This window comes from Catharus ustulatus, chromosome 10 (assembly GCF_009819885.2).
Source record: "Catharus ustulatus isolate bCatUst1 chromosome 10, bCatUst1.pri.v2, whole genome shotgun sequence".
Taxonomy (NCBI): Eukaryota; Metazoa; Chordata; class Aves; order Passeriformes; family Turdidae; genus Catharus; species Catharus ustulatus.
The window spans coordinates 13,071,139-13,085,997 of NC_046230.1; the positions used below are offsets into that span (position 1 = coordinate 13,071,139).

The following is a 14,859-nucleotide window of genomic DNA, read 5'->3' on the forward strand; positions in this document are numbered from 1 at the left end:
TCGTCTTTTCAATTCATTTATCTGCAGGAATGATTGCCGCTATCAGTCTCGCGTTCACCGCCCGGCTGAGGAGGTGAAAGTTTCTCCCCAGGAAGATAAACCGCAAAAGACAATATTGTGTATGATTTGCGCCTTTTTTTTGCGGAGCGAAAAAAAAAAAAAAAGGCCCCCCGAAAAAAAAAATCGGGTGAGTGTGGGGAAGCTCGAAGAGGAGAGAGAAACAATCTCTCGGCCACTTTGCAACATTCCTATAGCCAAAAAAATCACTGAAGGAAGTTTCTTTTTTGTTTTGGTTTTTTTTTTAAATTTTTTTTTTCCTGCCTGTGTTGAACTCTCGCCGTTATTGTTATTTGCAGCCAGTTTATTTTTGAGCTCACCCAACCCCCCCCTCCCCACTTAAACCTCCCTGAAAAGTCAAAGCAGAGAGACAGTGAATATTTTTGGGGCACATTTTTTATTATTATTATTATTTGCAACTGCGAAGATCTCTGAAGATCTCTTTCCCCTTTCCGCACCAGCCTTTTTTTTTTTCCCCCTTTTTTTTTTTCCTTCCCCCTGCGCTGATGCCGAAGGGGGTGTTTTTGATGTGGTTGCTTTGGTGGTGATCGTCGCTGACTTTCCAAAGAGGGTGTTTTCGCTGCCGCTGCTGCTGCTGCTGCTGCTTCTCTCCGCGTTGTGTGTGTGCGCGCGTGCTTTTTTTTTGGTTGCTGCATCGACGCTGGGAAGATGCTTCTGGATGCTGGACCGCAGTATCCCGCCATAGGAGTCACTACCTTCGGATCCTCTCGCCACCACTCCACGGCCGATGTCACGGACAGAGAAGTGGGGCTGGGGATCAACCCCTTCGCCGACGGCATGGGCGCCTTCAAAATCAACCCCAGCACCCACGAGCTGGCCTCGGCCGGCCAGACCGCCTTCACCTCGCAGGCGCCCGGCTACGCGGCGGCGGCCCTGGGGCACCACCACCACCCGACCCATGTCAGCTCCTATTCCAGCGCCGCCTTCAACTCCACCCGGGACTTTCTGTTCCGCAACCGCGGCTTCGGGGAGGCGGCGGCCGCCAGCGCCCAGCACAGCCTGTTCGCCTCCGCTGCCGGCAGCTTCGCCGGACCCCACGGACACACAGATGCCGCGGGACATATACTTTTCCCGGGGCTGCACGAACAAGCCACCAGCCACGCTTCGCCTAACGTGGTGAACGGGCAGATGCGCCTGGGCTTCTCCGGAGACATGTACGGCAGACCCGACCAGTACGGCCAGGTCACCAGCCCCCGCTCCGAGCACTACGCCTCGACCCAGCTGCACGGCTACGGCCACATGAACATGAACATGGCAGCCCACCACGGGGCAGGGGCCTTCTTTCGTTACATGAGGCAGCCCATCAAACAGGAACTCATCTGTAAGTGGATTGAGCCCGAGCAATTGTCAAACCCCAAAAAGTCCTGCAACAAAACTTTCAGCACGATGCACGAGCTGGTGACTCATGTCACGGTGGAGCACGTTGGAGGACCCGAGCAGTCCAATCACATATGTTTCTGGGAAGAGTGTCCAAGAGAAGGGAAACCTTTCAAGGCCAAATATAAACTTGTAAATCACATCAGAGTCCACACAGGTGAAAAACCTTTCCCCTGCCCTTTCCCAGGCTGTGGCAAAGTGTTTGCCAGATCAGAGAATCTCAAAATACACAAAAGAACTCATACAGGTACGGTAACCTTCTCTGTCGCTTTTCTCTCTGCGAGTGGAAGCGCCGAGCGCCGGGGCCAGAGCGGGACGCGGGGCCGTGCCGGAGGGGTCGGGGGCCGGCTTGGCTGAGGCTCGCACGGGGAGGAGGGGGTTTGGTCCAGAGACCACTGCTTTTTTTTCCGGGAGAGGCCGGCTCGGAGCTCCGCTGCAAAAAGAGCTCGGTCACAGCCACGCCAGCAGCAGCAACAAAAAGAAAATGATCCCTGCCGAGGCAGAGGGGGTGGACGGCAGGGTTTGCTGCTGGGATTGTTAGGACGGAGGGGGTGGGGTGGGGGATCGCAGCAACCTGTCCTGTTTAAATTTATAGGTTTTAATTAATTATTGTTCGGCAGTTTTGGCTGTGGCACGATGAGAAATTGTGCTAAGTGTTGGAGGCAGCTCATTCGTCTCCTCTCTGCAATTCAGGGCTTGGTAAATATTTAATTCCGTTGAGCGATAGATATTAAACAAACCGAGCCTGGCGCGTTACTGTGTTATTGTTGTGCGGAGGGGAGGCGCCGGTATTCCTGAGAACTTTTTCCTTCGTGGGAGGTGGGAATGCAGCAGCCTCAGGCCGGGAGAGCGATCTCCCCTTGCTCCCGTCCCCGAACGCTGAAAGCCAGAGCCGCTTTCCCTAGCGCTTTTGCCGAGGGTTTGTGGAGCTGCCCTCTCGTTGATTTTCCGGGCAGGATAATTTTCAATATTTCACGAAAATATGGGTGAGGGGGCTGGGTTGGATGAGAGAGTAAAATGTTACGAGAACGAGCTATAAAATCGGAAACTAGACGCTGAGGATCGTGTGTAATATCCCACCACGCCTGCTCTCTCGCTCGGAGCGTTGTGAAGCGGGAGAGGTGCCCGGGACTGGGGCTGAAAGGAAACTCGCTCCTCCAAAGAGAAGGGGGGAAAAAAAAGTTATTTAGCTCCCCCTCTCTCCGAAACGGGCACTTGGCGGGAGCCGGAGGCCCGGAAAAGATAGAGACTAGAAGCAAGGTTTTGGGATTTGAGGCTCGCTGAAGTTAGAAAGTTGCAAGTGTTTGAAATGGAGCCCTGAGCTCCGTCCGGCGGTGCGGTGACAATGAGCGATCCAGCCGGCCCTGCTTAATCAGATCCCTTTCCCCCCCCCTCCCCCTTCCCTCTGCAATAGGTGAAAAACCATTTAAGTGTGAGTTCGAGGGCTGTGACAGGCGCTTTGCAAACAGCAGCGACCGCAAAAAGCACATGCATGTGCACACTTCCGACAAGCCCTATCTCTGCAAAATGTGCGACAAGTCCTACACGCACCCCAGCTCCCTCCGAAAGCACATGAAGGTAAATGGAGGGCGCCTGGCGTGCGGGCCTGCCCGGGCGGAGGGCGGCGGGGCCGTGCCTGCGGGCGGAGCGCGGCCCGGGGCCGGCCGGCGGCGGGGCTCCAGCTCCGGGCCCGCCGGGCCGCGCTCAGCCCCCGCCCGCCGGGCCGCGCTCAGCCCCGGGCCCGGCGCCGCCGCGGGGCCCTCGGTCGGTGCGGTTCACCCGGGGAGGGGCAGGGAGGCAGCGCCAGGACGCGGCCGGGGGGCGCAGCCCGGCCTTGCCCGGCGGGCAGGGGCCGGGGCTGGAGCTGGGGCCGCCGGGAAGCCCCGCAGGAGAGCCCGAGCCTGGGGTCCCGTGCTGGGTTCCGTTGTCTGGAGCGTCCCCAGGCGAAGGCCTCCGTCCGCAGCCGCTCTCTATCTCTGCCCGGGTTTTCTCTTGCAGGTCCATGAATCATCCTCGCAGGGGTCCCAGCCTTCTCCCGCCGCCAGCTCAGGCTACGAGTCCTCCACCCCTCCAACCATCGTGTCTCCATCCACAGAAAACCAGACTGCCAGCTCCTTATCCCCTTCCTCCTCCGCAGTCCATCACACGTCCAGCCACAGCACGCTTACATCAAATTTTAACGAATGGTACGTCTAAAACGCTAAAACAAAACAACAACAACAACAAAACACAAACCGAAACAAAAAAAAAAGCCCCAAGCGAGCAAACAAATACCCTATTTAAAGACTCCAAAATAATGGACCCTCTCAAATCAAAATTTAAATGAGCAAACAAAAATAAAATGCTGCCAGTAGACCCAGGACTGAGTAAAATGAAGACTTAATTTTAAATTTTTTTCCTTTTTTTTTTTTTGTCCTCTATTATTTCTCTCTTTTTTTTTCAGTTTTTCCTTTTTTTTTTTTTTTTTTTTTTTTTTTTTTTGCCTGACTGTTCTGCTCTGTTCCAAGGCTTGGTAGGAGAAGGGGTTAGTAGAATGCATAAGAAGACAAGGTTACCAGGGCAAATGCCAACTGTGTAGGGCTTTACTGGAAACCACTGATTAGAGATCGCCAACTGCATGTCTGCTCGGGCAGCGGCCTTCCCCCCATCCCCTCTTGTAAATACAGAATTATTAGCTTCAAAAACAAAACAACAAAAAAAGTGTACTGTTTGATTTTGTAAATAGTTATATCGCAAGTTGAATAAGGGGATATGTGGATTTGTGGTCTTTGCATATATGTGGGGGGAGGGGCGGGCGGGCGGGAGCGACGGCGGGGGGGCGGAGGTGGTGGGGGGGCAGAGGGAAGAGGTAGAAATTCAACTATTTGTACTGAATGGCAAGAATGTTCTAGTAAATGTGTATCAAAATGTGAATTACTTTGTATTATTACAGTCTAAACGTCGATCTAACAGAATATTATTGGTATTAATGTGCTTTTTTGTATAAAGTGCAACATTTCGTCCCAAAGTCCAGTCTAAGTAGTGCAGTAAAATGTTGTTACACGTCCTGTCAAGAAATTCGTATAGTGAAAGCCTGGATCTGCGTGTCAAACTGTTACATTTGTTTATGTAAAGTGATATTAAAAAAAAAAAAAAGATATAAACTATATCTGTCCGTTGCTTTTGGCAAATACAAGAACATAATGTATATAAATCCTAATTTCCATATTTATCCGCATGTAAAGGTCCGGTTATACCTGTTACAAGATATTCAATATTTATGGCTAGAAGAATTGGTATGTAAAATTTAGTTTACAGAACTGTTTGGTAACATTTCGTACCTTATTAAAGATTCTTAAATCCCAAGAATTGTGGTAGGAATTCTTATTCACTAAGTCAACCTGCTGCAACTCCTACTAGCTTTAGGATATTAGAATAAAACTGTCCCAGTTTTTCACTGCTTTCCATTATGTCATCACTAAAGCAGCGAAGGTGATATAAATGTGATAAATGAAAGGATCCCTGCTGGCATTACTATAGTGTGTAATTAGTATTTATATCAAAATTTATGAAACAAATTTTCGGCCGCAGTATAATTTAAATGACCTTTGCAGACATAGAATAACAACCATAAAAATAACAGAAATAGATTGCATATGCTACATAAATATTAATGTGGGGAATTGTTACACGAGAAGTGCTGCATTCCACTCCAACACTGTCCATGAATCTGCATAGACTGGGTCCCTAAATTAAATTAATTCGGATAACATATATTAGGAGATTTAAAACAGAGGAGATTTCGGTTGCTATTTTAATTTAAGGCATTTATGACCATAACTAATTCTTAGGCAGTGGATTCATGACTTTCCTTGGGCCTTTTACTCCAAGAAGTACAGCACTGTTTCACGAAGGCCGTTGTTGTTGTTGTGTGTATTTTTTTATTTGGTTTTTTTTTCTTTCTTTTTTTTTTCTTTGCTGATATTCCTTAAAACGTGATGTTAATTTAAATCAATTACTTCTTATGCTATGTTATTATTATTACTATAATTTTGCTAGTGTTAATAGCTTTCTAAAAAATAAATCTAGGGCATAAGAATTATTTTTGTAATTTGATTATCTTTCTATCTCTTTTATTTATTTCTCATTTACTTAAGAAATTCGTTCCATTGGCTGGCGTTGATACAGTAAATTTGTAAATGAGAAGACAATATAAAAAATCTAAATTACTTGTGCTTAATGACTGTAGCAGAACGCCTTTTCTCTAAATCAGATTGTCTTTCTTGCAGTTTAGTTTGATAGATTTGCAAGCTGTACTGCTTCCACTAACTTAGCTACGGTTGTTGGAACTGTTGGGCTTTGTTCCTGGTTGTAGCTTGCATGATCGCCCCATTAAGCAGACAACATATCAACAGACAACACAAATCATGAGGTTGGCTAAAGCTGCGAAGGCTTGTGATATGTCATAGAGTGAATTGCACAAACTGACCTTCCAGTAGACCAAGATGACACTTTAACAGCTTCTTTAAAGAAATATTATGTGTACAGCGAGTCAATAGCCATATTAACCGCTCGGGGGGCGGGGGTGCGGGGGAGCCGCTCTCCCCTCGGTTCGTGCGGGCACTCCGCAGCCCCGGCGGTAACCCGCCCAGAGCACAGCCCGCTGCTTCTCAGCAGCCCGCCGCAAGGATTTCTCTTTGTTCCTAACATTTGGGGATCTCCCTCGGAGACTTTCCACTGCCCGAAAGCACACGCCTCACCACCCACCCCTCAAAAAAAAAAAAAAAAAAAAAAAAAAAAAAAAGGAGGGAGAGAGAGGGTTTGTCATCTTGCTCATCCGAAGCCCCCACTCCTGACAGTTCGGCATGGCAGCCTGCTCCCCGCAGCACCCGTGGGAAGGTCTCCTTTTAACTTTACTTTCTACAAAATGTTGTTATTATAAGGCTAATACCAGTTTTCAATGAAAAGAGCGCCACCTTGCAGGGTTTGGCGAGATAGGAAAAGTTGGAGCCCGGTGGGACCAGGGCAGAAAGTGTTGGGACTTGAGGAAATGTAGCCCAGCGGGCAAAAGAGCCGGGGGAAAAAGTGTTTCATGCGCCGAAAATGTTGCTTGTTGCGAATCTTTCAGGGTAGCTGTCTCTGCGACTTTACCGGGTATGGGTTATAAAAAATGTAACCTGAGCGTATCTAAGGAAAAAATAATCGTTGAGCTCGTTTGAGCCACCCATCTGTAAAGTAAACCCGGAGAAACGTGGTGAGGGTGAGATATTTTAAAGATGCATATTGCAACTTTCTTTGAACTTGTGTAAAGTCCCTAGTGGTCGCTTAACACGGATCTGTTACTTGTGTGTATTGGTTAATAAGTATTCTTTTAAACTTTCAGTCTGAGGTTTGTTTGAGCGTCCTACAGCAGAAAGGATGATCCTAGTGTTGTTGTTGCTGCTGCTGTTGGTTTTTTATCTGGGGTGAGGGGGAACTGTGCGATACTGGTTGATCTCCATCCCGTGTATGTTCTGAATTAGCGACGATCACTGGCGCTGGAACTGTTAATGCTGAATTCAAGTCCACGCCATGCTGGTGCTTGTGCTGTTCGCTTGGCTCTGGAGAGGGGAGCAGTGCTTTGAAATCCCCGGCAGAGAGAGGGGTGTTTTCAGGCAGAGAGGTTGTGAGGTTTCTCTCGGCGGTTTCTGCACTCTTTAGTCTCTAAAGTCAACTTTCCTCCTGTAAGGCTCCCTTAGCGGATTTACTCACAAAGGCTTGCGAGGAGAACCACCGACCCCAGCTCTCCAGCCTCAACGGGGGCCATCATTCTCTTTCTGATGTCTGGCTCTGGAGATGCTGTCGCAGTACTTTTCCTGCGTGGGAAAAGTAAATTTCCCAACCCACGGCAGGCCGTGCCGACAGCCCCGCGCCTCTCTGCGCTGCCTGGCCCGGGGCAGACAGAACACTTAGGTCCGACGTCTGCCGTCCGCGGTCTGCCGCGCCCGCGGAGCCTCCCGCCTCCGCGGGAGAGTGTTTGAAGATACCCAAAGCAGGACGGCAGTGCCGGCGGGGAGAGTGCAGGAGGCTGTTCGGGCGGGTGTGTGGAGGGCTGTGTGTGCTGGCCCCTCTCGGGTGGCAACCCCCGGCCGTGCTTGTGCCGTTTGGACGCAGAAAGTTAAATGCAAAACAATAAACAGGCGCTTCCACTTCCCCTGCGAAAGACTCGCCTTTCAGGTCGCTTTAATGGTTTGTGAGTGATCGCTTGAATTTATTAAAGGCAAGTCCGGTGTTCATAAGGTAAAGTTAGCTTCTTTAGTCCAGACACTGCTTGAAATGGGGACACCCGCTCCGCGTTGGCCTCGTCTGGTTATCGCCATCCTTTTAGCCGTGAGGAAGCAGCAGTCTCTGGGCTGATGCACGGAGCATCGACACTTTTATTTACTGCTTTTCTGGCCACGCTGGTAAACGGCTCTGACTTTGCAAGTTTTCCTGTGTCCAGAACCCTTGCTCCTCTCGCAGCAACTTTTAAAGGGAGCGAGCAGCGAGCCGGGCCGCGGGCCGGGCCGGGGGGCGCGCAGAGCCCGATGCACGCCCGGGCCGCAGGAGCCCCGGTGCGGCCGGCGCGGGGCCAGAGCGCCGCTGCAAAGCCCGCTTCCAGCAGGCAGGATGAGGAAGGAGATCCCCTCTGCAAAGGGCAGAGTATTTTAAGTGACCTGACGCTGAAAGAACCCGTGTGCGTTTTGCCGCTGGTGCTCAGAGGGAGAGGAATTCGTGAGCGAAGGAGGCTGTGCAGGTACCAGGCACACCGTGCATCACCATTACAAAGTTTACATCTGCATTTGCACGCACCCGCGGCCCGTTGGCACCCGCAGCACGCCTGAGGAGCCGCACACGGCTGTGCCCGCCCGTGGCCGGGACGCGCCCGCGGCCCCGCGCACACGTGAGAGCCGGGCACCTCGAGATGAGGGCTCGATCCCCGCGGGTAGCGCGGCGTTCCCGCGGGAACCCACACATTTTCCTCAAAAGGTGGCTGGCGATTCCCTGCTGAGCGGGGCTGTGCTGCCGGGGAAGGCTGAGAGGCCCGGCCGGGGCCCGGCGCGGCCGCGCAGCCCGGCCTGCGGAGCGGCTCCTCCGGCCCCGTCCCGCGCGGCTCCGCGGGCGCGGGGGTCCCGCGGTGGGCACGGGCATGGCGTGAGCTGTGCCTACAAGTCACGGGCACACGGGCACTGCCCCTGATGCACACAAGCCCACCGAAATCACCGTTCGCTTTGCTGATTGTATTGCAGATATGCTCGTAACTGTGCATTACCTCTCTCTATCTACATTTGTACGTAAAGAAGGAGCGGTGTTTCTAGAAGGACACACACTCGTGTTTACACGGAAATATATTTTCGAAGGCTCACAGAACCTCTCTTATTCAATGTTAATGTTTCTGTACAATGCGTGGCATTTGTAACAGAATGAGTGTAATTTCCAAAATTACCCAGAAAAATTAATAACTGAGATTTCTATTTTGAATGAGGGGCAGGTCTGATATCCTGAACCTGCTGAACGTATGAAGGTGGGTTCCATTTCACTGCAAAGATACTACGGTTTTGGAAGCATTGTTTATTAGAAATGGCCAAGGTTTTATTTTGTATCAATTTTTTTTTCCCCTGCTGCGAACTTCTATGGGTCAGATTTGGTTCATCTTCGATAACATGAAACACGATCCTGCGAAGCGAAGGGGCTATTTTTATCATGCAGCTGGAAGCTGTCATCAATTCGTAACATTTATTTCGGCTTTAGAACGATAGTATAAAATAGCATGAAGTTTCCAGATGACGCCCGTACTGCAGACAGGATTTTTCAAGTATAATAAATCAAATTAATTACCTTTTAGATATATACCATCATACTATCTATGAAACTGCTATTAAAAAAATGCCCGATGTGTGCATCTGTGATTGTGCATGTGTTTACATCTGGGGACCCAACACAGAATTAGCTGTCTGGGGTAGCTGCAGCGAGGCAGGGTGCAGATCAATGGGGCACACTCAGGTCCGAGTCCTCACATGCCGCTTGTCGAGACGTGGGCAAGGCTTTGCTCAGCAAAAAAATGAAAGTCATGTTTTGGCACGAGGCAGAACTGTAAGATGCTTTAGGACCCTTTTCACTGCTAAAAATCCCGTGAGGAAATACGACCAAAGAGTGAATAAAAAATAAGCCCAGGAAAATACCCCCACATCAGCAAGCTTCCCTCCGCCGGGCCATGTGTTTTGTGCTTGATGTTGCCTCTTTCGGGGGCCGCGGGGTAGCGGGGAGGTTCAGGACTGACCACCTGGGGACGGCTCCTGGAAACCGCGGCTGTGCGTGGGGGCGGTGCGTGAGTGTCAGTGGGGTGTGTGTGTATTTGTGTGAGTGTTCTGTGTGTGTGTGTGCTCTGTGCGTGTCAGTGGGGTGTGTGTATTTATATGAGTGTTCTGTGTGCTCTGTATTTATGTGAGTGTTCTCTGTGTGTGTATTTGTGTGAGTGTTCTCTGTGTGTGTATTTGTGTGAGTGTTCTGTGTGTGTGTGCTCTGTGCGTGTCAGTGGGGTGTGTGTGTATTTGTGAGTGTTCTGTGTGTGTGTGTGCTCTGTGCGTGTCAGTGGGGTGTGTATTTGTGTGAGTGTTCTGTGTATGTATTTGTGTGAGTGTTCTGTGTGTGTGTGTGTGCTCTGTGAGTGTCAGTGGGGTGTGTGTGTATTTGTGTGAATGTTCTGTGTGTGTGTGCTCTGTGCGTGTCAGTGGGGTGTGTATTTGTGTGAGTGTTCTGTGTATGTATTTGTGTGAGTGTTCTGTGTGTGTGAGTGCTCTGTGAGTGTCAGTGGGGTGTGCGTGTATTTGTGTGAGTGTTCTGTGTGTCTGCTCTGTGCGTGTCAGTGGGGTGTGTATTAGTGTGAGTCTTCTGTGAGTGCGTGTGAGTCCTCTGTGAGTGTCAGTGGGGTGTGTGTGTATTTGTGTGAATGTTCTGTGTGTGTGTGCTCTGTGCGTGTCAGTGGGGTGTGTATTTGTGTGAGTGTTCTGTGTATGTATTTGTATGAGTGTTCTCTGTGTGTGTGTGTGCTTTGTGCATGTCAGTGGGGTGTGTGTGTATTCGTGTGAGTGTTCTGTGTGTGCTCTGTGCGTGTCAGTAGGGTGTGCATTAGTGAGAGTACTCTGTGTGTGAGTGCGGTGTGTGTAACTCCTCTGTGAGTGCTCTGTGCGTGTCAGTGGGATGTGTGTGTATTTGTGTGAGTACTCTGTGTGTGAGTGCTGTGTGTTTAAGTGCTCTGTGAGTGTGTGTGAGTACCCTGTGTATGTGAGTGCGGTGTGTGTAAGTGCTCTGTGAGTGCTCTGTGCGTGTCAGTGGGGTGTGTGTGTATTTGTGTGAGTGCTGTGTGTGATGCGTCTGTGAGTGCCCTGTACGAGTCCTGTGTTTGTCTGTCTGTGCCTATGTCTGTCTGTCTGTCTGTGTGTGTGTCAGCGCCCGCCGCGCGCCCCGGCGGCAGTCCCGTTGGCGCATGCGCGCCCGCGGCGCGGCTGCACGTGCTGTTGAATATTTATGACGCGGCCCCGCCGCCCGCGGAAGGTGCCCGCGCCCGCCCCGCGCCCGCCCCGCGCCCGCGCACGGCAGCGCCGCCGCCGCACGTGCTGCCCGCCCGGCCCGCACCCCCCGGCCCGGCACGGCCCGGCCCGGCCCGGCACGGCCCGTCCGGGGCTGCCCCCGCCGCGCCGTGCCCCTGCCGCGCAGCGATGCGCCCGGGCAGGCGCTTCCAGCCTCCCTCTGCACGTTGGGCAAACGCGACCTCCCTCCTTTCACGGGGTCTTTAGCGAGCCCCCGGCCCCCTCCTCACAGCCGTTCTCAGCGCCGGGGGTCGCCGGCCGAGTGGCTTTTCGTGGGCTTATATGTCAAAACGCGACGGGTACAGTCACCGGAGGAGAACTGTCTCTGGGGAAGAGAAAAAGGTTCTTGTAATGGATTCCTTTCTGTCTCGCTCCTCTTACGAAAACCTCATCATGCTGTATGGCCCATCATATTTTATTGCTGATATATCGACATCGCATGATAGATCCGAGGAAAACACGCAGGCTCTTGGCACTTATTTCTTTGTAGGCTGTAGGGGTTTTTTTTAAATTTAAATTTAAATTTTTTTAGCAAATAGTAGTAATTCCCAGTACTCATTGTTCAGCGGCACAAAGTGATTTTAAAGCCTTTTGTACGGTGGTAAAATAACATCCCATGGTATCAGAAATGTATCTTCGTAATGACGTGGACTTTTCTTTCCCCTGAGCCGGTGGGGAGCGGGCAGGATGGAGGCAGGAGCCTTCGGAACCCGCGCGGGCTCTCGGGCACACCTGGGCACTTGCCCGGCCCGGGCACGGCCGCGTCCGCACGGCCCGGCCCAGCACCCCCGAAGTTCCCAGAAAGACCGTTCCGGGTGGAGCCAGGCTGACTGGAAATCGCCCAGCAGCGACAATTCCCTTTCCGTAGCCTCTCTCTCCCTCTTCCCCCTCCGCCATAGCCCACCTCTCTCCATCGCCCCCTCTCCCCTCCTCGCCCGGCGCTGCAGACGAACGCGCGCCCATAGGTGTGTGCGCCCGGGCTGGGCTGTGGAAGCCTCTCCGGCCAACACCTGGAGTGCCTGTGACCCCCTCCCCGCACGGCTGAGGCTCCCTGCACGCCCCAGCCGACTACAAGGGGGGACAATAAAGACGATGTCCATCATGTCGCCTTTTCATTTCAGAAAGGGCAGATCCTGACCTCGGTTCCCCAAGTGGAAGCTTGTCTTGGGCACGCACTGTTGTCACCATTTGCTCCAACATTTAAACGGATGCGTATTCATACATATTTCCCCCCTGCTTTCTACCCAGGCGTTTTCCTTTCTTCCATTTCCCCCCTTAGCCGAAGGGGAAGCTCCCCGGTAATTGCAGGGGCGCGAGCACGGCGTTCGGGGGACAGTGGCGCCCGGGCACACACCTGAGTCACATGCCCACGCCTCCGCGTGGGAATCCTCTCTCATCATTTAGCTCCCAAGAAAACTGTTGATCTCTGAGTGTGAGCCTGAACCTTTGCATTTAGTGCTCATGGCTGCTTCGTTTCCTCCCTCCCCCCAGCCCTTTCCCCTCCGGGTTCGTCCCTCTGTTGTGCTTCCAGAGATAACCAGGTCCCCCCGGTGGGCTGGGGCAGGCGCGGGGCGCGGGCGTTGCGCCAGGACGGGACCGCGCAGCGCTGGCTGCGGGGGCAGAGGAGGGGGACGTGCCCTCGCTTCTCAGCCAACTGGACAAGAATGGGCTCTATTATTACTTTGTTGTTGCTGATGCTGTTAGTAATATTATTGTTATTGTTATTGTTGTTGTTACTATTATATTAATTTAAAAATTATCCCTTTGCAACTTGCAAAGCGTCTGTAAATTTACCTTAAACCTGCTTTTTTTTTCCTAGCCAATGGTGTCAGGGGCCGGCTAGCCTGTCCCTCCGGAGCATTAACCCTTGTCGCTAGCTGGAGTGAGTGAGAAGCTGAGGTTTGGCCCTGAGGAGCCGTGTGTGTAGATCTGGCACAGCTTTGCTCCCTTAACTCCTGGATCTTTGTTTTGGTGGCGACCAGGGAGAGCAGGGAGCGCTGTGCTCGCATTTCCCTCAGGCTTTTACACACGCACACACACACACACACACACACACACACACACACACACAAATCCCCCTTTCCAACTTTCTGCTTTTTGCGCTTCCCTTCCAGTTTTTTCACTTCTCAGACCTACTGGCAGCCTTTGCCGAGATCTAGATCCCCGTCGTGGTAAGTGATGCTTTTCTCCATTGCAAAACTCGCTCAGCTGTCGGCTAGCTGTCCCAGGGACGGGTGTAGAAGTTGTATTTGTTTGGAACAGAATTGCCCAACCCCAGTGGTTTCACGTCAAGCAGCACAGAGTAAAACTATTGTCGTGTATTAACTCTGAATGGGAGCAAACAGACCAAATAATCACTGCTGGCTCCGACAGTAGCACGGCACTAATGTCATTCTTTTTAAGTTTGCAAAGCAACTTTTTTTTTTTTTTTGGTCGTTATGGGGAAAGTTAGCCTGTGTTTTCGGTCGGAACTTATATATTTACATTACACACCAGATCATGACAAACTATACAAGGAATGCAGCTGCCATATGTGCTTTGTGAACATACAATTATGATTGGGGGGTTCAAGCAGTCAACTTAAGTGTTGCAGACACACTGATATCACTCTGCAAGGTTCGTGCAGTACCTGAAAACTCACTCCATCTTTAGGAGAAGGGCGAGACAGAAGTGGCATTTTTAAAACCTCTATTTTTTTTAAATAGATCAACTTCAGTAAATGCCTCCTGGACGTTTATTTTTAATGTACAGTCTGCAGCTCTGACTGGATCAAATTCACGATTATTCAGATGAGGTTGAATTTGAATAACTTGCTGGTTTCTCTCCCCCGCCCTCCCCCATCAAACTCCCCCTCCTTTTTTTTTTCCCCCTTTTTTTTTTTTTTTTTGGTTTGTTTTAAAAATTAAGAAAATGAAGAGAACCGCTGAGTCCGGCTGACCTTTGGCTGACATAATTTAGCAGGAGACCGGTCGCAAATGAGGACTGGATAAATTAGACGCTCTAATTCTCCGGGTAAAACGATACTCAGCGCCCGGCTCCCAGCGCAAGGAGCCGGGCCGGGGGCTGCCCCGCGGCTCGGGAGCCCCAGGGCGGCGGCAGGAGCCCGGTCCCGGCGGAGAGGCGCGGGGAGCCGCGGGCACCGCCAACTTCAGGGCTGGTCCCTGCGCGCCGCGGAGAAGCGAGCCCGCAGCCCCGCGCCGATGGCTCCTCCCGCGGCTCCCCGAGGGCAGCCGCGCACGGCTGGCGGGGTCGCGGCCGGGCCCGGTGGCTCCGCGCTGCCGCCGCCCCGCTCCGCGGGCCCCGCCCGGCCCTGCCGCTGCCCTCGGGGCCGGCCCGGCGGCGGCGGGCGAGGGTTCGGGGCCGCAGCGATCCGCGGCGGGCCGGGCTCGCAGGCGGCGGCGGGGGCGCGGAGCGGCCGCCGGCCCCGGGACGCGGTGCCAGCCCCCGCCCGGCCTGATTAGCTTGTCAGGGTTTATCTCGTTAAGTTGTGCAGGACGTTACTGACGTGACAAGGCACGGGCAAACTCTGGAGAGGGATTAATCGCCAGAAGTTGCTGTTACAAAAAGGAAAAAAAAAAAAAAAAACCAGACTGAAAAAAAGAAGGAGTCATGGTTTCGTATTTTAGGCAATCATTTGTTGAGCATCTGCGGGTGCTGCTGCTCTGCTCAGGCTGGCTGGCCAAGGGATCACTGCTCTAGAGACAGCGGAGCGTTCTGGCGGCACACTGCTGTCCTTTCCCCGCGGGAAGAGGTGAGCGCCGCTCCCGCACTGCAGCGGGCGGCAGGGCAGGGGCACGGCCAGGGGCCGATCCTCAGC

The 14,859-nt window shown here is 52.2% G+C and overlaps 1 protein-coding gene and 1 long non-coding RNA gene across 2 annotated transcripts in view; both read left to right on the forward strand.

Annotated features, from left to right (window-relative positions):
• The first annotated feature begins 3 nt into the window (after positions 1–3).
• ZIC1 (Zic family member 1) lies at positions 4–5,047 on the forward strand. Its single transcript, XM_033068444.2, has 3 exons — positions 4–1,702; positions 2,870–3,033; positions 3,454–5,047. The coding sequence occupies exons 1-3, from the start codon at positions 727–729 to the stop codon at positions 3,649–3,651; spliced, it is 1,338 nt and encodes a 445-aa protein (XP_032924335.1). The 5' UTR covers positions 4–726; the 3' UTR covers positions 3,652–5,047.
• A 7,873-nt stretch (positions 5,048–12,920) lies between these two features.
• The window catches only part of LOC117001066, a 64,880-nt gene continuing 62,941 nt past the window's right edge, over positions 12,921–14,859 (forward strand). The window contains exon 1 of the long non-coding RNA XR_004418907.1: positions 12,921–13,213. This is a non-coding gene — a long non-coding RNA (uncharacterized LOC117001066). The remainder of the gene's footprint in view (positions 13,214–14,859) is intronic.